The sequence below is a fragment of the Entelurus aequoreus genome, linkage group LG07, assembly GCF_033978785.1.
Source record: "Entelurus aequoreus isolate RoL-2023_Sb linkage group LG07, RoL_Eaeq_v1.1, whole genome shotgun sequence".
Classification (NCBI taxonomy): domain Eukaryota; kingdom Metazoa; phylum Chordata; class Actinopteri; order Syngnathiformes; family Syngnathidae; genus Entelurus; species Entelurus aequoreus.
Genome location: NC_084737.1, coordinates 55,908,274 through 55,934,094, shown reverse-complemented (window position 1 = coordinate 55,934,094; position 25,821 = coordinate 55,908,274). Strand labels below are relative to the sequence as shown.

Sequence of the window (25,821 nt, the reverse complement as noted above, 5' to 3'; positions counted from 1 at the left end):
GAGGGTACAGACTGTACTCTAGCGCCCCCCTCCGGTCAACTTGGAAATTGTCCTGATTGGCCGTCGTATTTGGCAAACCCCTAAGCAACACTTTAAACGTGTTAAAATTCGTTCTATTCACTGAGTTTAAGTTGAACTCATTCAAAGTAAAGTATAGGAGACATTGTGAAATGGTTGTCACGTGACAGCTTTATTAGGCTGACCATATTGTGAAATCCCAAAAAGAGGACAAATATATGCGTGCCAAGGCGGGCAGCACGCCAAGGCCGGGACTAGGTGAAAATTTGCCAATGATACTTGAACTTGCTTTATAAATAATATATTTATTTAAATAAAAAATGTTTTCCTCCTCTGTTGACAGCAGTGTTGGCGCTAGGAATTTTCAAAATTGGGTCCCAGGGACCCCATCAAGTCATTAAAAATGGGGTCCCACTTTTTTGTAAGCATTTTGAAAAAAAATTATACAGGTATGCTTTATCCTGTTATATTTCACATTCTACATTGTGTTTTGTAAAAAGGTTGTCATAAACGTTACTTAATTCATTAAAAAAAATAATAAGAAAAGAAAACAAATGTGTATGCATATGTAAATGTATTCAGTTGTAAACATTCATTCACTTTCTTCTTTCCTTCATGGATCTGAGCTTTACCACTGCTGGTAGTTTTTTTTCTATGTTTTTATTCAACAAGTTGTAGGTGTATTTATTTCAGTATAAAAGTGTTAAAAAGTGTTTTGCTTGGGTCATGAAATGATGATAATGGTGTGCCAGGGCATACATACATTTTATATTTGACGCTTAAATCTCTGGAGAATTGTTGCGTCGACCTGCATTCCTTCAATGGGGAATTCAAATTGCTAGTCTCTCCCAGATTCTTTTTATGGCACATAAGCTGATGTTTATATTCAATCAACAGGCAGCAGTTGGTATTTTGTGGTTTATTCTCCAAGCTTAGAGGACAAACTGAGACCAATCCAGCACACCAGCGTTCCCCAGCCCGGTCTAGCTCGGTCTCCCCCTAGACCCCCGGAAGTCCCGTGATCTTCCCTCTGTCCCCCGCCTGCTGTTTCCCCAGTCTAGCTGTGCTCCTTATCTTAGGAATGTAATGGCAGTCTCAACAAAGAGAATAAACAGCGCTCTGACTCTAACCAAGGACACTCGAATCCAAGCACTTTGTACCACACGAGACATTAGCTGATGTAAATATGACTATAGGAGTTTTTAGAAAGAAGTAACACTTAAATATGGATGTGATTCTGATCTGCTTCCAACAAGTCCCCCTTTAAGATCTTCTAATAAGATCTTTATTACTTGTACAAAACTTATAAAGCACGCCCCACATTAAAGTCTTAAAGTTACCACTTTGCTAGACCCCCTTTAGCAACACTTAGCACAAGGTGCTGTGCGGTTCTGGATGGTCTCGAGGGAGGTTGTTCAGCAAGTCCCTCAACTGTGTCACGAGTCAGGTTGGTTAGTCTCAACGGCGGTGGGGAGTTAGAGAGGCCGCTGAAACAGGAGTTCCAAGGGGTGTTAATTTGGTGAGTGGGGTCACCAGTCTAACCATAGCACAAAGCCCAACGGCTGACGTCGGGATTCTAATGTACAATCTGTGCTTCCCACAACACCAGAATAAGTCAGCTCGTGCCCAAGGGCCTATCCTAGAGCCATCTATCAGTGTGGTGCACCAGTAACGGTTGATGTCACCCAATTTGTTGGGGGACGAAGAGGGTCCTGTAATTTGAAAATGCGTGTAATTCAGCTTTTGGGCCACAAAGGGAAGAAGTCGGGTGGCATTGTCAACAGAAGGGTACACATGTCAGTCAACTTAAAAGGGGCGGGGTAAGTGTGGGAAAAGGGACGTCCAGCGGAAGAAGCAACACAGTCACCCAGGTTTTGGCATCCACCTGAGCCACAGGTTGTCTGCACCCGCTCCTGAGGTCAAAGGTCAAAGTTACCAGGCCTTCGGTGGTGATGTCATTAGCACGCACAGATGTGAGCCTTTGAAACACCACCGAGGTGGGGTGGTACTTTAGGTGCTACAGAGGGTGTAGAGGTAGTTAACGCCTTCTCAAGGACATTAATTGTAATAATTCCTTTAGCGCCTGTATCAGTCAGGTCAAGCCCCAAAACAACATAAAAGGGACGATGGGCACAACTTACCAGAGTATGTTGTCTGCCTCCGACACCAATGGTTCAGGGTTGAGTCGTAACAAATATAGAGGTTATTACCACGGTAATAGCTATTTTGTCCCCCGTAATTAATCACACTGCACAGGTCAAAAATAAGTCTTGCTATCCCCTTTGACCCAGTCTATTTAAAGTCCGCTGTATGCTCTTAGACACTTGTCAGTCACTGTCGTCAGGAAGGATGAACTGAGACACATAGACAGTAGAACACGCCCAAACACCAGTCCGTCAGGGAACACTACCGGGTGTAACATCCTGCCTTTCGTCTATCAATATCAGAGTAATTTAGGTAACAAAACGGGGATAAACATCAAACTTTTCACTTAATGTAACGACGCATACAGTTATGCTGAAAACAAGCAAGAAAAACGAAGAAACATTTAGCATACTGGATTGGTCTCACACAAGGATATACAATATAGAAGTTGAAAAGAGTAATGTAGGTAGAAAATCTCTCTCGTCTCCTGGGCTGTGGGGCAGATGATGTGGCGATGTCAGCAATGACATCCGCTGGTAATCTGTCAGGTTCTTCAGCTGTAGTGCAGAGGGAGAGGTGGTACCAGGTGTCCCCTCCACCAGCCAGTCGAAGGGCGTGGGACGTCCGTTCTACGACCTAGAAGGGACCAGTCCACCTGGGCTCCGTCCACTTGCGTTTGATGACCTTGATTTTGACCCTCTCAGCGGGCGGAAGGGAATCTGTACAGAAAAACTGGCACACAAATTCTGCAATTTTTTGTGTAAAATACCATTTTGGTTTTACGCTGAGTCCTCCTTCCATGGGGGGCTGCTGGTCCTGTGAATGGCTGACCTGTATGCAGCTCATAGGGTGAAAAACTCAAAGGGCGGTAAAACAGTTTTATTCACGGACCTTCGAATGATCATTAGCGCTAATTGCAACATGTCAATCCAATTAAATTTGGTCTGTGCACAGATTTTAGCCAATTAGTTTTTAATGTTCTGGTCCATCCTTTCAACCTTACCTTGGGACTCAGGATGGTACCCCAAACCTGTGTTCTAGTCCGAAAGCCTTTTCGACCAAGGCTAAGTGAGTATTTTTTTTTTTTAATGGTTGCCGTTGTCTGACCTAATCTTTTTGGGGAAACCATGTCGGGGTACTAGGTCATTCACAAGTCATTTAATTACTGATATTGCATCCTCTTTTGAGGTTGTTGTTGCTTCCGGCCAACCACTGTGATTGTCAACACAAGTCAGTACCTACCTTTTCCCTTGTACCGTATTGATCATATCAGTGAAATCAAAGACTATACATGGTTCACCCTCACCTCCTCCATATTCTAAATTTGATCTACTAAACTACTATCGATGTGTAAAATCGTTATTTTCAAATTAAAATTAGTTATAACTTCTTACCCACGGTAAAAACGTTAAAACTATGGAATGTGTCAGAGTCGGATGATTGTCGATTTTGTTCCAAGGAGTCTGTATCCACCCTCACTCACCCCCTTCTGTTTCTGAAAAAAGGACTGTGTTAGTCATACTATCACTTTCAGAAACATCTAAGAAAAAGGTCAGCTAATAGTCAAGTAGCGGAGGGCAGGTCATGTTTGAGGTCAATGATTGTCTCTTTAGCCTCTATGGTCCACTGGGGGTTGTTGTTAGGGTAGGGGACCCCTTGGCAATATCACAAATAACTCAAACTCAACTAAACTCTATCTTTTATGTAATTTATTCAATATGGTGAAAGTAACAAAATATGCTTATATTTATATTGTCACCAATACTAGAAAAATACTACCCTTATGGCGGATGCTTTAGCAATAGTATTTAGAATTTTTACCACACCTGTTGGCCCCAATAATTCATTAAGTCAAGCTCATGTTGTAGAAAGTTGAATGATGCGGACACGTTTGTTACTGAATACTTTCTATCAGACTTCTGCCATGGCAACTTTGTTTATGTAATGAGCAACTATAATTATTTGATATGCTTAAATGTGTAATGTGTCGTTTTAGCTCAGCTGTTGTGAAGCTGCTAGCTCCTCGTAGACTACAGGTGTCTAAAGTGCAGCCCATAGTTATGTGTTTAACATAACCATGGGCTAAACCTAAACAATTGAAAATGTGGTATTTGGGTGTCGGTGTAATGTTTGGCAGCTACGCCGTGTCTTATCATTGGACCTAAGTTCTTTGGTTTTGTAGGCGAGACAGAGAGCAAGGGAACAATGTGGGACACTATTGTGTCCATCTTATACCATGCTAGCTGTTGCAAAGATAGGTCAACATGAGCAGCCACACCTTGAGTTCCAACATATATAAATAATCATAACATATGGCGAGTCGGGTGGCAGAACACACGGAAGCATCTCAGTCAGTCAGGGTTTTCACCGTTAGAGCAGTTGGATGTCAGCCATTCCTGTTGTTTCAGGCTGTGGTATGAGCTCATGGAGGAGTCTTGGTAGTGGTGTCGCAGCTGGGTGGTTCAGCCGTCAGGTAACACCAGGATTGTTCCTTCTTTGCGATTTGAATGTCAGGGTACAGTCTGTAAAGGAGGTCCAGCAATCTGAACCGGAAGTGGTTTGGTGACAGGTAACCTTCTTGTGACCCCAGCGAAGCCTTCGACCTTTAAAGAGGAAGCACACAGTTTTTTTGGTACCTCTGCATTCAGAATCGAATGGGTGGCTGATAAAATTGTCCGTTGACACTCATGTCCAGCAGGGGTCCTGTCGGTACTTCCTGCTGCGGCTCCTGATGTGGGTGTCCTCTTACACGCCTTCGTGTTCGTTTGTTGGCACGACGGAACCTTTCCTGTTCGGAAATGTTCGGACAGTCACGACTCCAGTGACCAGGCTGGTCACAGCCGAAACAGTGTCTACCCCAGACCGGCTTTGAAGCATCGTGTTGTCCACCACCCGAGTCCGACCGCACGTCTGTTGAGGATTCTTTCCTCCACCTGTTGGAACTCAAAAGCAAGGTCACCCACTGCTGAATATACCCTAGCTGATCTTTGACCTTTTGGTTCTTTTAACCTTTTATCTTCAGCGATCTGTAATTTAAGTAGTCGTTTCCTTGTTGCTCTGTCATTAGCCCTATTTTGCATGGGATGAATAAAATGTCCTGCCATATATTGTTTTTGGCACCTTGTATATCAGGGTTAACTTTGTCCAAAGTGTTTGGCCAAAGGTTCCCTCCCGGAGGTACAGGTGGGAAAGCAAGGTCAACAATGGCTTGCATGTATGCATCGGCAAGAGACTTATATTGTAGTATGTCCAAAGTGTTAATGTCATGTGTCAAAAATGTCTGCCGGAGAAAATGGTCAGACGTGTACAAGGGGTTAATTTTCGGAGGCAGGATTAATCTTAGAGGGGGCGTGTTAATACCTCCTTCTCTTGTCACTGGAGTAGGGGGCGGTGTCCTAGTCAAAGTCTGGGCGGGTCGTTTGAATTGTCTTGCGCATGCGCGGCAGACAAAAAAACATTCATTAATCATCGTTTCTTTTGCTGCATTTCGTTTTTCCACGTAATCCCCGTTTACTTTTATCATATGCCAAACTCTTAAATTCTCTCCCTGAGTGTTCCATTTTCACCAGCGCACACACACACACACGCACACACTCAGCAGCACACACACACGAGCACGCGTAAGCACTCCCGCACACACACAAGCACGCGTAAGCACTCCCGCACACACACACACACTCACACACACACTCAGCAGCACACACACACACGAGCACGCGTAAGCACTCCCGCACACACACACACACACACACACAAGCACGCGTAAGCACTCCCGCACACACACACACACACTCAGCAGCACACACACACACGAGCACGCGTAAGCACTCCCGCTCACACACACTCACACTCAGCAGCACACTCTCTGCGTTTCACTTTACCATAAAACTTCCAGTTACTTTTTTTTTATTTTTTTATTTTATTTTACCCGACGTTTGAGTTCACGACTTTTCGAGTATTGTAAACTCCCTCTTAACCCTTTCAAGGAACGTTCTCCTTTTTTTCTTTTTTTTTTTTTCTCTACCTGCTAGTTCCATTGTCGACAACCGTCCATTCAATTGATCATTACACAGTAATGATTAATCACATTTTTTCCCCGACCGCCATCACATTCCTGTCTGTCACACTCCAAGGCCATGTGTCTATTTCTTTACGTTTTAGTGTCTTATCTCACTGGGATCTTTGAACCCGCTTCCTTACGTTTCAGTGTCTTATCTCACTGGGATCTTTGAACCCGCTTCCTTACGTTTTAGTGTCTTATCTCACTGGGATCTTGCAACCCGAACTCATTAAGGGACGACCAAATTCCCAGGGTAAGCTACACCCAACTATTAGTTCACTCGTCAATGAAACTGCCCGTCACGGTAATCGAGACACAATGGCCTGAGTTGACCACTTATTTACAATTTTAATGCAATGGCAGGCTCGGCAAAAATGCAATCAATCTATCAAAATCACCAATCTGTGCCTGGGATTACAAAACAGTGTTTGACTTACAGACTTCAGGACAGACTCCTAAAGCAGATTTTATATAAAAAGGCTCTGCTCACCTTGTATTGGCCATTTGAGTCTGTCCAGAAGATTGCAAGAAGTCATCAATCAACAGCGTGCCATCTCGGACGAAGCCCCCAAATTGTTGCGTCGACCAGCATTCCTCCAATGGGGAATTCAAATTGCTAGTCTCTCCCAGATTCTTTTTATGGCACATAAGCTGATGTTTGTATTCAATCAACGGGCAGCAGTTGGTATTTTGTGGTTTATTCTCCAAGCTTAGAGGACAAACTGAGACCAATCCAGCACACCAGCGTTCCCCAGCCCGGTCCAGATCGGTCTAGCTCGGTCTCCCCCCAGACCCCCGGAAGTCCCGTGATCTTCCCTCTGTCCCCCGCCTGCTGTTTCCCCAGTCTAGCTGTGCTCCTTATCTTAGGAATGTAATGGCAGTCTCAACAAAGAGAATAAACAGCGCTCTGACTCTAACCAAGGACACTCGAATCCAAGCACTTTGTACCACACGAGACATTAGCTGATGTAAATATGACTATAGGAGTTTTTAGAAAGAAGTAACACTTAAATATGGATATGATTCTGATCTGCTTCCAACAGTCTACATCAACTTCAGATCTATCCCTCATTTCAAAATGTTTTAGTTTTTTTATGTTGTTTTTTTTGTTTGTTTGTTTTCCGCCTTTTTTTGGTCAAACAAAACTATGTTTTTAATGGCAAACACACAAAATATGCAAAATCTTCCACCAAAAATATTTTTCAAAGTGGAATATTTGATGTGAAGTAATCTGAACCTTGGATAGGTCAATAATTCATAATAACATTGATTTTGATTCAATATTATGTTTGGAGCAATGACAGTTTGAAAAAAGAAAAAAACAGCTTTGTTTTATTAGTCAACATTGCAACTTTTTCTAAATTACATTTAACCTTTAAGCTTTTTTTAAATTTCACTTTTGTTATGTTTTTCCATCCATCCATCTTCAACCGCTTATCCGGAATCGGGTCGCGGGGACAACAGCTCCAGCAAAGACCCCCAGACTTCCCTCTCCAGAGCAACATTTGTGACTTCCTCCTGGGGAATCCCGAAGCGTTCCCAGGCCAGAGAGGAGATGTAATCCCCCCATCTGGTCCTTGGCCTGCCGCGGGGCCTCCTCCCAGTGGGACGTGCAACGAGGACCTCCCTAGGGAGACGCTCGTGAGGCATCCGCACGAGATGCCCGAACCACCTAAGCTGGCTCCTTTCCAAGCGAAGGAGCAGCGGCTCTACTCCGAGTCTCTCTCGGGTGACTGCACTTCTCACCCTATCTCTAAGGGAGTTATGTTTTTGTTAATTTTAATAGTATTTTTAGAATGTGCCGTGGGCCTTTAAAACATTAGCTGTGGGCCGCAAATGGCCTCCGGGGCACACTTTTGTTTTGTTTTTAACCCCTTCTTAACCCTGAATGTACATTAAAAATACATGCAGCCCTAACTCAAAATGCCGGACATTTGAGGCATTTAAGAAACTCCGCCCGGACAGCTCCGCAAAAGAGGACATGTCCGGGGAAAAGAGGATGTATGGTCAGTCTCAGGCACGTGCACACATAGGACCCTATGGGTGCTTGAGCCCCTGCCCTTTTTTGCCTCGTCATAAAAAGTGCCCTCTGCCTGTGTGTGTGTTTGTTTGTTGTTGTTTTGTTTTTTTCTTTAAACAACGTCAATAAATTCCTGTCAGGGATGTAAAAAAAAAAACAGCGGTACAAAAACTCCACGTTTTCTTGTAATACCGGGTTGTTTGAGCCTGCCGCTTCCGCCAGAGAGAGAGAGAGAGAGAGGGCGAGTGAGTGAGTAAGTGAGAGGAGAGAGAGCCAACTGCGCCACTGAGCCGGAGACGTGACAGTGGAGCAACTTGAACCTGTGAGTTATGTTATGGTCTAGTCGCCGTCCACTTATTCAGCATCTAATATGGGTAATATTTCAGAAAAACGCTGTATAATTCTATTATTCAATGTGTCAGCTTCTGTTTTTGCCGGACGTCGGAGCATAGCGCATCAATTGAGCACGGCACATCAATTCCGCAGAGAGCAGAGCGGATCGTGCGGGACAGGAAGTAGTGTACAAAATACAAAATAAAACACCGGGTCAATTTTCAAAATAAAATGCACTGTGTTTACGGCGAATCACATTTCTCTCACAGTAGAGGTTTAGATATAAAGTTTATTGCGACTTTGCTATTACTGTGTGGGTTAACAAAATAATAATAATAATAATAATGATAATAATGATAATAATAACAATAATAATAATAATAATGATAATGACACCTACTCAGTGGCCTATGGTTCGAGTGTCCGCCCTGAGATCGGTAGGTTGTGAGTTCAAACCCCGGCCGAGTCATACCAAAGACTATAAAAATGGGACCCATTACCTCCCTGCTTGGCACTCAGCATCAAGGGTTGGAATTAAGGGTTGGAATTGGGGGTTAAATCACCAAAAATGATTCCCGGGCACGGCACCGCTGCTGCCCACTGCTCCCCTCACCTCCCATCCATCCATCCATCTTCTTCCGCTTATCCGAGGTCGGGTCGCGGGGGCAGCAGCCTAAGCAGGGAAACCCAGACTTCCCTCTCCCCAGCCACTTCGTCCAGCTCTTCCCGGGGGATCCCGAGGTGTTCCCAGGCCAGCCGGGAGACATAGTCTTCCCAACGTGTCCTGGGTCTTCCCCGTGGCCTCCTACTGGTCGGACGTGCCCTAAACACCTCCCTAGGGAGGCGTTCGGGTGGCATCCTGACCAGATGCCCGAACCACCTCAACTGGCTCCTCTCGATGTGGAGGAGCAGCGGCTTTACTTTGAGCTCCCCCCGGATGGCAGAGCTTCTCACCCTATCTCTAAGGGAGAGCCCCGCCACCCGGCGGAGGAAACTCATTTCGGCCGCTTGTACCCGTGATCTTGTCCTTTCGGTCATAACCCAAAGCTCATGACCATAGGTGAGGATGGGAACGTAGATCGACCGGTAAATTGAGAGCTTTGCCTTCCGGCTCAGCTCCTTCTTCACCACAACGGATCGATACAGCGTCCGCATTACTGAAGACGCCGCACCGATCCGCCTGTAACTTTAACTTAAATAATGATAATAATAATAATATTTTTTTATTATTATTATTATAAATAATAATAATAATTTCAGCATCGTGGGGATATAAGATGTAGGTTATCTGTTAGGAATATTACCATCTGTATTTAAACTTGATTCATGTTGATTATGCCTGCAGCACAATGACAAAAAAAGAAAGGATACAGAAAAGGAAGGACAAGGAGCGCCAGGAAGCAGCTAAGGGTAGCAGACCTCTTAATGCATGGCTAAAATTGATGATTTCACAGCATTTCATGGAAGCCCTGAATCTACATTGAGGAGCATATTTGGGTATGGGTGGCCTCCATCCTACAGCCCTCTACTGGCCCCTGGTCCATATTTTTGGCCCTGTATTGCGTTTCAGTTGTTTAGTCTGAGCATTAAGTGAGAAAGACCATAAGTTACAAATTGATGGTGTTTTCATCAAGTTAAGGGAAGAAGGACAGATTTTCACATTAAAGTTTTTTCCTTTTGGGTATTTATTTTTGTATTTTTTTTCAAAGTTCATGTTGCACTGTTCAATGTTCAATATTAAAGTGCTTATCTTTAACAATAAATAGCCTAATAATAAACCAGTGTTTTGTTGCTTTTCATGTCTTCCAAGCCTATGATAATGTGAATGAACTCATTATCAATCAATCAATCAATCAATCACTGTTTATTTATATAGCCCTAAATCACAAAAGTCTCAAAGGGCTGCACAAGCCACAACGACATCCTCTGCACAGAGCCCACACAAGGGACGTCGATGTGAATGACTATGACAAAACCTTGGAGAGGACCGCATATGTGGGTAACCCCCCTCTAAGTACAGTCCCTAGTGGATCCACATAACAGTGAGAGTCCAGTCCATAGTGGGGCCAGCAGGAGACTATCCCGAGCGGAGACAGGTCAGTAGTAGTGTTATTATGAGAATAATTTGACACAAAAGAAAGGGCAATCACTTTTACCTACAAGGGACACACAGCTAAATAGTTAGCTTCCTATTAGCAAATTTTATTTTACATTAATTTCCATATTGTGTAAAGGACCAAAAAAAAAATTCCTGCCCTTTTCTGACTTTGAGCCCCTGCCCCTCTATAATCATGTGCACGTCCCTGGTCAGTCTAGCTTTATAACTATCCCAAAGACATGACTTCCCAAGTCAGGTAAAATAGCTCATTTCCAAAATCTCATTATCTATTAGATTTTTTTCAATTAAAATTCACATTATTTAACAATTGCAATGCTTTAATATGTCGTAGACTAATACAATTAAACTTTTAATTCTTACAAAACAAGCAAGGACAATATTGGTAAAAAGTTATCAAATAAATGCTGATTAGACAGAATACATACCACCATTTTAATTATTGTTAACGTTTATATGTGAAGTGAATTATATTTATATAGCGCTTTTCTCTAGTGACTCAAAGTGATTTTTACATAGTGAAACCCAATATCTAAGTTACATTTAAACCAGAGTGGGTGGCACTGGTAGAAGGTGGGTAAAGTGTCTTGCCCAAGGACAGAACGGAAGCGGGGATCGAACCTGGAACCCTCAAGTTGCTGGCACGGCCACTCTACCAACCGAGCTATACCGCCACTATATATGTGTATCGAATTTGAATGTATTCATGGAAAACCCCTTGAGATGCAGCATCTCGTTTTCAAGGGGGACCAAAGACATTTAAAATGAACGCAATACAGTACAACACAGGACAAGTTACACAACAAACAATTACAGACAATCATTGAAGACAATTTTGCTCAGGTACCTCTCAGCTTACACAACTCTCTCAGAATGTACAATATTTACAATAGAATAACATATAATGCAGGAAAATAAATATAATATTTGATTGGCAACACAAAATTGGCCCTAGTGTGTGAATGTTGTCTGTCTATCTGTGTTGGCCCTGCGATGAGGTGGCGACTTGTCCAGGGTGTATCCCGCCTTCCGCTCGAATGCAGCTGAGATAGGCTCCAGCACCCCCCGCGACACCGAAAGGGACAAGCGGTAGACAATGGATGGATTATTCAATTAAATTCCAACTGATTAGACACAATAAATACCACCATTTCAATTATTGTTAATGTTTATATGTTATATGTCCAATTCTAAGTACATTTAGGATAAAACTGCTATGATATGAAAAGGGGTAGAATAAGCTCTGCTTCTTCCTACTCCTTTTTGGACGTACTGTAATGGAACAACTGGAAATATGTGATGCATTACATTGTAATTGTATACTCATAATCTGTTTATGCAATCAAAGTTGCTCAAATTTGATGACCTTGTTTTATATAAAGCATTTAACAAATTATTGCCGCCTAATCTACAACGTTTTTTTATAAGACCAGTGCAGGCTCATAACTTGAGAGGCTTTGGATATTTCTTATTGCATAGAGCTCAAACCACTCGTAGAAGTTTTTGTGTGTCTGTATGCCGAGTAAAACTATGGAACAAACTGGATTTACAACACAAGCAATGCCAAACTATTAATCGATTTAAACTATTATACAAACATGGGGTCTGGTTCAAATATAGAGATGAGGGTCTTTAATTTGACCTGCTGCTGTACTCTGTCTCAAAGTGTTAACATGTGCTCAATGTTTCCTTACCATTATTGCTATGTTGTCTATTACTATTATTGCTTTGTTGTCTATTACCATTGTTGGTATATTCATTATTCTTACATTGTTGATACAACTTATTGTTACAGTGTAATAATTATTGTTACCTGTGGTAATACCACTATGATACAACACCTGTATTATAATCCTTGAACAAAGTAAAATTGAAACTCATGTGAATATAATCACTGAATGATCACTGGGGGTGAGATTAAATAAATTATCTTCTTCCCACTCCCTTTCCGGCAAAACTGGACACTCATGCATAACATACTATACAATACCTTTTGCACTATATTAATTTATATTATTATGTGTTGTCAATTTTGTACTTTTTTTTTAATGTCATTGCCTGAATAAATAAATGAAAAATGAAATGAATTGTATTGTTTGCATGTTCGAAATAAACTGAAACTGAACTGAAAATATATGCTAAAGAATAACTTTCAAATGTATGTTGTGTATGTATAATATTTTGGAGTATATTTAGCATGAACAATGTACAGTATGTGAACATCATATTATAACCGAAAGCATCCATTCAATAAAACATACGTGACTTTTATTTTCGGGATGTGTATAATTCAACATATTTTGTTATGTTTTGAAATGTCTCCAAGTCATGATGAAGTTGTACGTGTAGCAGCACCTGAGTGGAAGACAACAGCGGGATGTCGTCCGGATCAGAAGCACCCTGCGAGGCGTCATGACGCCGACAAAATGGCCGGGAGTCCGGGGCTAAAGTGAGGCAGGAGATCAAAAACACTGGCAAGCTAACCGCTAATAAGACAATAATGTGACGATCTGTCCTCCTGTCTTTGAGACATTTTACGTAACGTGCCGCCCGTCGTCGTTGGAGAAGGTTACGAGCGCACAACCGTTCTCGGTAGATAGTAAGCTAACAACGCCTAGCTTAGCCAGCTAGCCAGGCTAGGCTAGCTGGCACAACTCTTCAGCGAAAGGCTCGTAAAAAGTTGTGCTCCTGAATAAAAAAAACAAAAACAAACATAGCTGCCACTCCCCGGGCACGCTTAAGTCGGGCAAGGGGTTATTTGTTCGCCTGCTGCTATCTGGCCTCGCATCTAGCTAACGGACACCAGCTTGTGACATTAGTATTATTATTATTGATTGTTTGGAAAAGGTCATCGATATTGTTCGAATACTGTCATGTCTGCTGAACAGGACGAGGTGTCCACTTAAACGTCATCTAACAAGCAGTGGACAGTTCGGACAATAATCTGTCAGACATCACCGCCATGGCCCACCCTCCTGTTCGACGGAACTTGCCCGGTATGCAGGTAAGACAAACCCTGAAGTTGGGTTATTATTATCTTTTCAATACAATAAACATGTCGTGCCAAGTGATTGTTCAAAAGAACGGTAGTAGAAGAAAACTATCACATACCGGTACGTGTGTTATATTGGTGATAATTGATATTGTTTAGGACAAGGAACAAATATATTAAATGTAAACATTTTTATTTGAAATGCAACCTTCCTGTGATTATAATCCCCTCAACTATTAAGGCAGAGAGGAAAATAAATGTCAACCAAAGAACGAGATTTCTCTATAGAATCTCCTCTCTGGTCAACAAAAGCACCATGGCTCGGATTCTAGTGGGAACTCTCGTTCAACCCTTTTTCGATTACGCATGCACCTCCTGGTACCCTAGCACCTCCAAAACCCTCAAATCTAGACTCCAAACATCCCAGAACAAGCTAGTCAAATTACTTATAGACCTCCACCCCAGATCACACCTCACTCCTACCCACTTCTCCAAAGTGGGCTGGCTCAGGGTGGAGGACAGAGTAAAACAACTTGCACTGAGCCTAGTCTATAAAATCCACTACACCTCCCTGATACTGAAGTACATGTCAAACTACTTCCTTAAAGGCCTACTGAAATGAAATGTTCTTATTTAAACAGGGATAGCAGGTCTATTCTATGTGCCATACTTGATCATTTCGCGATATTGCCATATTTTTGCTGAAAGGATATAGTAGAGAACATCGACGATAAAGTTCACAACTTTTGGTCGCTGATAAAAAAAAGCCTTGCCTGTACCGGAAGTAGCGTGACGTCACAGGTTGTGGAGCGCCTCACATAAGCACATTGTTTACAATCATTCCCACCAGCAGCGAGAGCGATTCGGACCGAGAAAGCGACGATTACCCCATTAATTTGAGCGAGGATGAACGATTTGTGGATGAGGAAAGTGAGAGTGAAGGATTAGAGGGCAGTGGAAGCGATTCAGATAGGGAAGATGCTGTGAGAGGCGGGTGGGACCTGATGTTCAGCTGGGAATGACTAAAACAGTAAATAAACACAAGACATATATATACTCTATTAGCCACAACAACACAACCAGGCTTATATTTAATATGCCACAAATTAATCCGCATAACAAACACCTCCCCCCTCCCGTCCATATAACCCGCCAATACAAATCAAATACCCGCACAACACACTCAATCCCACAGCCCAAAGTACTGTTCACCTCCTTAAAGTTTATACAGCACATATATTTCCCCAAAGTTACATACGTGACATGCACATAGCGGCACGCATGCACGGGCAAGCGATCAAATGTTTGGAAGCCAAAGCTGTACTCACGGTAGCGCGTCTGCTATCCAACTCAAAGTCCTCCTGGTTGTGTTGCTATAGCCAGCCGCTAATACACCGATCCCACCTACAGCTTTCTTCTTTGCTATCTCCATTGTTCATTAAACAAATTGCAAAAGATTCACCAACACAGATGTCCAGAATACTGTGGAATTTTGCGATGAAAACAGACGACTTAATAGCTGGGCCACAATGGTGTCCCAATACTTCCGCACAATCCGTTACGTCACGTCATCATACCGAGACGTTTTCAGCAGAATATTTCGCGGGAAATTTAAAATTGCACTTTACTAATCTAAACCGGCCGTATTGGCATGTGTTGCAATGTTAAGATTTCATCAACTATCAGACTGCGTGGTCAGTAGTAGTGGGTTTCAGTAGGCCTTTAACGTAAATGACCGCCATAACCACAACACCAGAGGGAGCTCCACTAACCACGTTAAACCCAGATTCCGATCTAACACAAGGTCTTAACTCATTCTCTTTGTATGCCACATCAATGTGGAATGCGCTCCCAACAGGTGTAAAAGAAAGGGCATCTATATCCTCCTTCAAAACCGCTCTAAAAGAACACCTCCAGGCAACTTCAACCCTAAACTAACACCCTCCCTTTCACATCATACCTCTTCGGATTGTAAATAATCAAATGTAAATAATCAAATGTAGACACTTTTTTTATACTTTTTCTCATACTTTCTGATCTCTCTCTCTGTGTCCACTACCTGCTGTACATATCCTACCAAGTCAGTCCTACACTGTTCCAATGTCCATTTCTCTGATGATGCAATTGTTGATGACTGAAGTGTTGATACCAACCAATCCTAACCACCCCCCCCCCCCCCCATATCCCACACCCCGGATTGTAAATAATGTGAATAATACATTGTATATACTCTGATGATTATCTTGTGTGATGACTGTATTATGAAAATAGTATATATCTGTATCATGAATCAATTTAAGTGGACCCCGACTTAAACAATTTGAAAAACTTATTCGGGTGTTATCATTTAGTGGTCAATTGTACGGAATATGTATTTCACTGTGCAATCTACTAATAAAAGTTTCAATCAATCAATCAAAAAACAACTCAGCTCAACCATGGTAAACACTCGATGTAAACTCAATTCTCAAATGACGTTGAACACCTAATAACCTCCTAAAACAGGGGTCGGCAACCCAAAACGTTAAAAGTGCCATATTGGACCAAAAAAACAAATCTGTCTGGAGCAGCAAAAATTAAAAGCCGTATATAAGTCTTATAATGAGCGGCTAGACTGGTACTCAAATGTTCTTTGTGCACTAATATTTCATTTATGCATTCACGCCTGTCCTGGTTGTCTGTTGAACAAAAGATGCATTGTAGTCTCCTTATGTTCTTTAGAACTATCATGTTAGATCAATCACCAGATTACTTTTACAAACAGTTTTTAAAATCAACACATATTCATGACACTAGGAATGCCAGCAATGGCTATTTGGCACTTCCTGCTTCCAGGACCAATCTCCTCAAACATACAGTCATGTATGGATGTATATCATTCTGGAATCGGTTGCCATCTCACATTAATCTCTCACAAAGTAAATTGTCATTCAAGACAGCTTTGAAGATACGCCTATTGCAGCTGCCCACATGACGTGAATTCTTAATACTGGGTTTAACTAGCTTTTTTATCTTATGTTGTATTTTTCCTTTGTATAATGTTTGGTAATGCATGTAGTCTTTGTATTTTTATTTTGTATGATCCTATATGGACCCCAGGAAGACTAGCAGTCGCCTTGGCGTCCGCTAATGGGGATCCATTCAATAAACAATTAACAATAATGAAGGCAACACATGACCTAAGTGGCCTTGTGGTAGAGTGTCCGCCCTGAGATCGGTAGGTCGTGAGTTCAAACCCCGAGTCATACCAAAGACTATAAAATTTGGTACCCATTACCTCACTGCTTGGGTTGGAATGGGTGGTTAAATCACCAAAATGATTCCCAAGCGCGGCCACCTGCTGCTGCTCACTGCTCCCCTCACCTCCCAGGTGGTAGAACAAGGGGATGGGTCAAATGCAGAGAGTAATTTCACCACACCTAGTGTGTGTGTGACAATCAGTGGTACTTTAATATTAAAGCTGCCTTCTGCCCGAATGCAGCTGAGCCAGGCTCCAGCACCCCCCGCCACCCCGAAAGGGACAAGCGGTAGAAAATGGATGGATGGATGGATGGATAATAGCCTACTATCAAAATGACTGTGTCGCAGGCTGAAGCAAATCTTCGTTGACAGAAATGTTGAAATATAATATTTATTCTACACATTTTTACAATATTAGAAACCATCAGTAAATCAGAGGCTACTCAAAAGGTGAGAGAAGTCCTGGAAATTACTGGCTTTTAATGGCCAAAGGTATAGATGTGTGCGTCCAAGTTAAAGAAAACAGCAGGCTGTCTTCTTTTAAAAGATTTATTACAATCTTTGGCAAGCTAGGTAATGTTTGCTGTGGTCTGGAACAACATGGAAAACAAACAAATATCAAAAATGAAGCTAATATTACATACAGATAATATGTTATGTGTGTCAGGTCGGGCTTATACCGCCACGGGTAAGATGTACCCCCGTGCTACCTGCCGCATTCGGGCAGATGGGGCTCGTAAACCTGTTAAGGCAGCCCATCTAGGAGAAGGAAATCTCCAATCTCAAAACCACCGCTGCCTTGCGGTCAACCCACCCGAGGGTAAGGCTAAGGGAGTAAACCCCGACAGAAAATCAGGAGCCGGAGTCCTGAAGGCGGTTTGACGTTGTAGCGTCATTCCGGCAACTCCTGCGGTGTCGCTGGTGCCAAGTTGTATCGACACTCGTCGCTCCCTTGTATCCACCAGCGACTTTAGTGGCTTACCTCCATAACTGGAGATTGAAGCTCAGCGAATCCAAGACGGTGACACAAGCTTTCCACCTATACAATTGGGAAGCGGATCGTGAGATCAGGTTCGAGGTGCGGAAGCCGGATGGGGCTTCCCTTACCCTATGCCGGCCTCGTCCTACACCTGAAGACCCTCGTCCTGACCCTAAATACCTTGGGGTCACCCTGGACAGGTCGCTCACTTTCCGTAAACACCTCTTGGCAACACGCAAGAAACTCAACACCCGCGTCTCACTGCTGAGACGGTTGGTCGGGTCCGGTTGGGGTGCCGGGGCAAGAACTCTGCGAACAGCAGCACTTGCCCTGGTCTACTCAACTGCTGAGTACTGCGCACCTGTCTGGGCGCGCAGTGCTCACTCTAAACAACTTGATGTCCCGATCAACGAAGCCTTGCGTGTTATCACTGGATGCCTGCGCCCCACCCCTGTGGAGCTACTGCCCATCTTAGCAGGCATCCAACCCGCTGAGCTTCGTCGCCAAGGTGCTGTAGCAACTCTGGCGGGCCGGGCAAACATGGATGAGAACCACCTGCTCCATGAAAGGCTCACACTCTCCTCAGAGCCAACGCCCCGCCTCCCCTCCAGAGACCCACTGGTACCAGCCGCCCTGAAGCTCCTGCAGCAATGCAGTGACAACAACATCAGGGCGGCTCACTGGGCGAATCACAAATGGAGCACGGACCTGGAGCATACCATCTCCTCCAGACTCCGTGACTTCATACCTGACACCGGCTCAATACCAGGCCTCTCACTACCACGAGTGGCCTGGGTGAGGCTTAACCGCCTCCGAACTGGTGTCGGTCGCTTTCGCTCAAACATGTTCCAGTGGGGCTTAGCACCTAACGCGACGTGTGAGTGTGGCGCGGAGGAGCAGACTGCCGACCACGTGATCCTGCGTTGCCCGATTTATCGTGCTCCTAATGGTTTGCGTGGCCTGGCGGACCTGGATGACTGCTCGGTGACCTGGCTCACTTCTGTGTGTCCTGACATATGAACGGGAGGGCCCCCCGGGCCTGGGGTGGTAAAAGGCATAGACCCTCGGCCTCAGGTCCGGGTGCCGGAAAACAGCTGCCCATACGATGAAGAAGATCCACCAGCCATGCGGAGAGGGGGGGCTTGCTGCCTGGACAACAGCTTGCCCTCCATAGTTCCATGCCCAGGCTGTGTAGATCCACTGGAGAAGTCCACTGGAGAGTTCACTCCAGCAGATACCGGTTCTAAGCCCATCCGATTGGCAAAAGAAACGGGTCCCAGGGGCCATCTCGCAGTGAGACCCACCCCCCTTTTTGGATCTACCCCATCGTCTCCCGAGACGGAAGGATGCAGACGACGACGAAATATGTCGTGAGACATGCAAAACTAAATTATATACAAAAAGGATAAAAGTAAAGGATATTACATGACCTCAAATATACCTACAAATGAGGCATAATGATGCAATATGTACATACAACTAGCCTAAATAGCATGTTAGCATTGATTAGCTTGCAGTCATGCACTGACCAAATATGCCTGATTAGCCCTCCAACAAGTCATAACATCAACAAAGCGCACCTTTGTGCATTCACGCACAACATTAAACTTTTGGTGGACAAAATGAGACAGTGAAGTAGTGGAAGATTTTACATGTAAACAAACTGTTGCGTCACAGTCCACACTATGGTGAGTTCAAGAACCGCTGAAATTAGTAAGACAAAACGATGTGACACAAATACTGTCATCAGTGAAGCATACACACAAACATATTAAACAGTGGGCTTTCTAACAATTGGGAAGGTTTGTGTCATGTTTGTCCTCAAACAAAAAACATACTAAAACAAAACAAAAAATTCCCCCCCCAAGTTTTTCCATTTTCAATCCTTTTTTAAAAATGCTCCAGGGCGCCATCTTATTAATTACGCAAACCAAGCATGTGTTAGAGGCAGGGCCAATTAGAAGCCGAGGTCTTCTGCAGGGTTCTCATTCACACAACGGACAGACAAGCCTGGCGAAACTCCGGTGGTTGTATGGATGCGGAAGTACGTAGACATATAGAAATTGTAATTAACATATCAGCCCTCTACATGTCATAACTACTAGTAATGTTACTATAAGCAGAATACCGTAAAAACGTAATAAATATAAGTGGTTGCTTTGCTTGCTTGTAGTATGTCGACGTGTCTGTGAATCAAAATATGGATTTGGAAACAGTCCGTTCAAGTAGAATCATGTTTGTGTAATGAGAGAGACTAAAAAAGTCAAACGAAACTCAGTCTAGTGTTATTGCATGGACAAACGAAAAGGGTAGAGGATAATTTGTACAATACGAGAAGCTGCAGAACAGCAAAGCACAGTTGTGCAAGATTTGTATCCTTGAAATATTTTATGCTGCTATATATACACGTGTGTGTGTGTGTGTGTGTGTGTGTGTGTGTGTGTGTGTGTGTGTGTGTGTGTGTGTGTGTGTGTGTGTGTGTGTGTGTGTGTGTGTGTGTGTGTGTGTGTGTGTGTGTGTGTGTGTGTGTGTGTGTGAGAGAGAGCGTGTGTGCAGGCAGGCTAACTAATAATACACAATAATACACATATAATTATACAAAACGTGGATTGTTACGGTCATGCCTTAAAAATGTTTTTAATAATAATAACCTAAGAATTGCTTTTGATTATCTGTACATTGCATTTTGTACTTTATATCGCAGCATGACAATGTCTTAACCTTTTTAATTTTTCAGACTGACAACGCCTGTTAGTCTGAGAGAAAACTGTCGGACAGTAATGGCTGTTTAACTACCAAGTTATTTAACTTAACCTTTTTCTATGTTTAGTAAGAAATACCAAGCAGCAAAAAGTTAATTAATGTTTGATGAAGTGTATACCGAAGTTGTCCCTGATAGTTTATTTAAAAAAAGAAGTAGTATAGAGTTTTTCAAGACATAATGGATATTCATCCTATAAGCCTACATGAACTACGTGGTGTTGAATAGTATATCATATGTCTGTTTCACTTTAGGGAGATATGTATTATTAAACCATGTATTTAACTTTATAAGAAATGTGACTGTGCCAAGGAACCCCCTGCACTTTTTGTTTGTTTTTAGTTACTTGTTTTTTTTAAATAAACATGCTTCAGGCATTTAAACAAAGTCAATAGACTTAGAGTTGGTAACAGTATTATTCACAATTTTGACGCCAATACGTAATTTATACTGTAAATACTATCGGCCCTAAAAAAACTCATTGATCGATCTCTAGTATAAATGTTTTCATCAGCGTACGACATTACAAAATGCAAAATGAATGCAAGCATTTTGTCTTTTTACTGTAAAAAAAATATGTTTTTATGACGTAATGTTTTCTAGCCAGAGACAGGACTGCACTGTTTTTGTTGATTGGGTCAACCCAGGGGTGGGCAATTAATTTTCACCGCGGGCCGCATAAGCAACCCGAGCACTGCTGGAGGGCCACACGACAATATTTCAATTACATTTTGCTCAATATTATTTTTGATATACCGTAAGATAAATAATAATGATGATAATAATAATAATAATTAATAATAATAATTTAATTTAACCTAACTTAACTTTATACAAAAGCAGATTGCTTTTGATGGTCACTTTATCCTGCATTATCCAACATTTTTCCCTGTCAGATTTGGACAACCATCTGTTGTTATTAATAGTTTTTAATCATATTTATTTTATATTGTTTTTTATATTGGTTTTATATGTAATTGTTTTTTCTTTTTATTCAGTCATTGGTGGAGCTAAGGATAATATTTGAATATTCCATCCATTTTCTACCGCTTATTCCCTTCGGGGTCGCGGGGGGTGCTGGAGCCTATCTCAGCTACAATGTTTTTAATATTGTTGTGCAGCACTTTGGAAACATTTTGTTGTTTAAATGTGCTATATAAATAAAGTGGATTGGATTGTCACACCTGCCAGCTTGTCCCATTTCAGTCCTAACATGTCCAAATACGCATTTACCTATGTGAACAAGTCATTACCTGTGGTTGTCTCTTTAATTGACTGCATGGCTGCCAGCTACTCCGTGATTTGAAAGTCTGCAGTTATCCCACGTAAGAAGAAGAGCAGCTGGGCGGTGTCACGTACATCACAGCTCTCATCCAAAGTTAGCGAAAAACAGTCCATGTCTCCGGGCATACAGCGCAACAAAGTCCAATAAGCACTCCTTAATAAACTCTCCGTCAGAAAACGCCTTACTTTTTCTGGCGCTTTTGTGAGAAATGACGAAACTTGTCCTGACAGCTGCATCTCTGGGGGTGTGAAATATGGCAAAAAGTCCTTGTTGGGTTTGCAGTTTTACCATCAACGCATCGGCCTCCCTTGCGCGCGATTCATCAGACACATTCCGGTATTTTCCCTCGTGTTTCTTCGTGTAGTGGCGATTAAAATGATATTCTTTAAACACAGCAACCTGTGTACCACACATTAAGCACACGGCTTTACCATTAATTTATGTAAAGAAATACTTGGCAGTCCATGTCTTGTTGAAAACACGCCATTCGTCATCAACTTTTCTTTTTTTAGCGTCTCATCACTTGTCTCTATGCACCTTCACTCACAGGTTCCCCCCGGACATACGGCATAAATAACACATTTCAAAATAAAAGCAGCACAGTTGTATTGCGCGCACGACATAGATGTTTTTTAAACTTTATTTTGTAATTTGTGATTGCGCCGTTCAATTCACTCACAATCGCACACGCGCATACGTCCACACGGAAGTAATACAAATAACGTTTTTCAAAACAAAAGCAGCACCATTGTATTGCACACTCGACATAGATACTTTTTGAAATTTATTTTGTAATTTATGATTGGCCAGGTCTGGGTCAACCCGTGACACCATTAACACTTCCTGTCCCTCACTTTTATTGTGTACTGTGTGGGAGATTGTTGCACCTCTGTACCATATTGAAATATCAGAATACAAATACATGTACTGTCATGTCGCTATAGTGGATGCAACCATGCCTTGTCTTGAATGTGGTGATTTCCCTATAAATCAACCGTGCTTCTTTGTATGACACTCAGAATGTCCGAGTAGACCCGGAGCAGTTTTTCACCAAGCTGGAGCGCATTGGCAAGGGTTCCTTTGGCGAGGTCTTCAAGGGGATCGACAAGCGAACTCAGAAAGTGGTGGCCATCAAGATCATTGACCTGGAGGAAGCCGAGGATGAGATTGAAGACATTCAGCAGGAGATCACGGTGCTGAGCCAGTGTGACAGCCCCTTTGTCACTAAGTACTACGGCTCCTACTTGAAGGTTTGTAGTACATGTACACACATTATCATAAAATGACGAGTGACAGAAAATCTTTATCAGGCCATTACTCTCATTATATTCTTTTATTTAACTTGGCAGGACACCAAGTTATGGATCATCATGGAGTATTTAGGAGGAGGCTCTGCTTTAGATTTGGTGGGTTTGCATTTTCTTGTACTTAACGTTTTAGTTCATTTAATTGTATTATTTAATTCATTTTGTATTTATAACATTTATCAATTATTGCACAAATATTGCTTTCTTCCTCTTCAAATGTCTTGCTGATGCTCTTGTAGTCGTCCAACCCAGTCATTTGCAGGTCTACAATCGTGTCCCTTTGAAAGCTCTTGCCCGTGGTCATGAGAGGTTTGACTAGAAGAGAGTTTGAGGTAGAGGTAAAACGACTCATTGAGTAATTCCAGTAAATTGATTACTAAAAATGATAGATAGTAATTTATATTTAGATAGTGAATGATAGTTATTTTCTCATTTATTTAATGGTAAAGTTAGAAGCATAACTTTTAATGTGGATCAACGGGCTTACGGCACCCATGACAAGGAAGGCGTAAGCAGAGGCAGTGTTCAACCCCATATACTCATTTATTTGAGGCGGACATTGATAAACATTGGAACTTTTTCACACCAAAAATGCGTACTTGCCGGTTTGCCCTCACTCATTGACAATTTTCAGTACAGTATAATCATAGTGGCACATATTGTAATTCTGCTTTTATGTCACTCTGCAAACACACTTGTTTTGCCAGAGATGTAGCAGAAAACATCTGTGCTCCCAATTTACAACTTTGTCACTATATTTAGTGAGTCCAAATATTCATAAGTGAAAGTGAGGAGTGTGTCTTGTGTCATGCAGCTACAAGCATTCACAAAATACGAAGTATTTGCAGTGCGAACGAGAACAAAGATGCGTCTCCACAAGCCCAGGGTGTCGGCATTATCATCACCGTGCAGTGCGTGCACAAAACCTCTAAAAGCATGAAACCTTGCTTAGAGAAAGCTTAGAGACACACCTCTGTCGTTTGCTAACTCTTGGCCTTCTTGGTGATGTACATAAATCAGCAATGTTCAAACTGTGACCTATGAGTCATTTGTGTAATGGCTCTTTCTCAACGGCCCGTGGAACATTGTAGAAATGAATTAATGAAAAACCCCATAAAAAATGGAAAAATAAATTAAAAAGGCATAATTTAATGCAAAACAGCTGAAATGTTGGCGCTAAAGAATAAAAAAAACATTTGTCCTTAAATGTATGTTTAACATTTCTTGATCTTTTACTGATGTTATTTTATTACATTTTACATGATGACATCAACAGCGCTGCGAATTAAAGGCATACAATAAAAACAGCTCACTAATCAGTAGCTGCTTGTTTCAAGCAGACATTAGTGTGTAATGTAACAAGGATGTAGTGTGTCATCTTTGGTGGATGATAACATATCATGTAATAATGGTGTCTAATCTGGATACACCATCTAATCTCATTTTGATCCACCCATGATGATAAAAATATTTAAAGCATAGCTGCATAGACTTCCGAAATTGCACTCACCAACATCCCGGCTGAATTAAAAATCCCCTAGATGCTGACATTTTTGTGAGGCTATAAAATACTCAAGTTTGTCAGTCAAAATTTTTAAAATAATATATTAATATTGCTTGAATGTGTATTATAAAGCCTGTTATCAAAGCTGCATTGAAGACCCTCCTAAAACAGCAATCAAGCAATTGTCGCTGCCAGATCTGTTAGTGCATGAGCTAAAAGTCAGTAACTTCTGTTTCTTACTTGACAGCAGTTTTTTCACAATGTAGGAATTTAACAATATTTTTAAAACAATAGCTCACAAAATCTACTGATAACTTCAATCAACAACTACAATTTAAAAAATACAAATACAAGTAAAATTGTTCATTATTTAAATTTGAAGCTGCCCTTTTCACCTTAGCTTTGACATATTGGTGGTTACATTGCTGTAACTAAATAAACTTGCATTTCATGCTAATAATTGAAGAGCTCCACTTTTCATTGTTTCTTATCCAAGTACTTTGAATGGACATATGTTGTTGTTTTCGCAATATTTTTTTACGATCCAAAGTCATAAAACTGTAGTATTACGGCAGGAAATGTTTATGCTCATGCATACGTGTTGCAAATACGTCAAATGGATCGAGCAGCTCAGTAAATCGTTGACACTGATGAGCAGAAAGACACAGCGAGAGCTCGAGGCGACACAAAACAGATTCATCAAGTTCGGCACGCAAAAATATTTCACTGGCAGGTCAGGTCACCTACTTGCTAACATTTTTGCAACAGATTTCCAAAAGCTGTGTTACGGACCCAAAGTGGGTCCGTAACACAGAACACGCCTGTCATACAGAAATTCTATGACTAGTGTTTTTTTAAAGTCTGTTCCTAAAAATAACAGAGCACTCATATCACATTAAGGGTCTTTGAGTAACATAAAATATGACTTTTTGACTATACAGAATTATCCATTTGATGAGATAAAAACATAAAGCATGTGAAATGTCTGTGAAAAACGTGGAAATCTGCATTTTTAAACATTTATTTTTGCGTACAAATTTATTTCTGTGTATTTTTAATGA

General features: G+C 41.9%; 1 protein-coding gene across 2 annotated transcripts in view; it reads left to right on the top strand.

The window, feature by feature from the left end:
• The first annotated feature begins 13,006 nt into the window (after positions 1–13,006).
• Positions 13,007–25,821, top strand: part of LOC133654058 (serine/threonine-protein kinase 24-like) — a 31,227-nt gene continuing 18,412 nt past the window's right edge. Inside the window, exons 1-4 of one of the 2 annotated variants that reach the window (XM_062054020.1) lie at positions 13,007–13,141; positions 13,581–13,696; positions 22,969–23,199; positions 23,299–23,355. In XM_062054020.1, the coding sequence (XP_061910004.1) occupies positions 13,655–13,696; positions 22,969–23,199; positions 23,299–23,355 (330 nt within the window). In that variant the 5' untranslated portion in view covers positions 13,007–13,141; positions 13,581–13,654. Of the gene's footprint in view, positions 13,167–13,580; positions 13,697–22,968; positions 23,200–23,298; positions 23,356–25,821 lie in introns of both variants that reach the window. The other variant, XM_062054019.1, reaches the window with a different exon arrangement.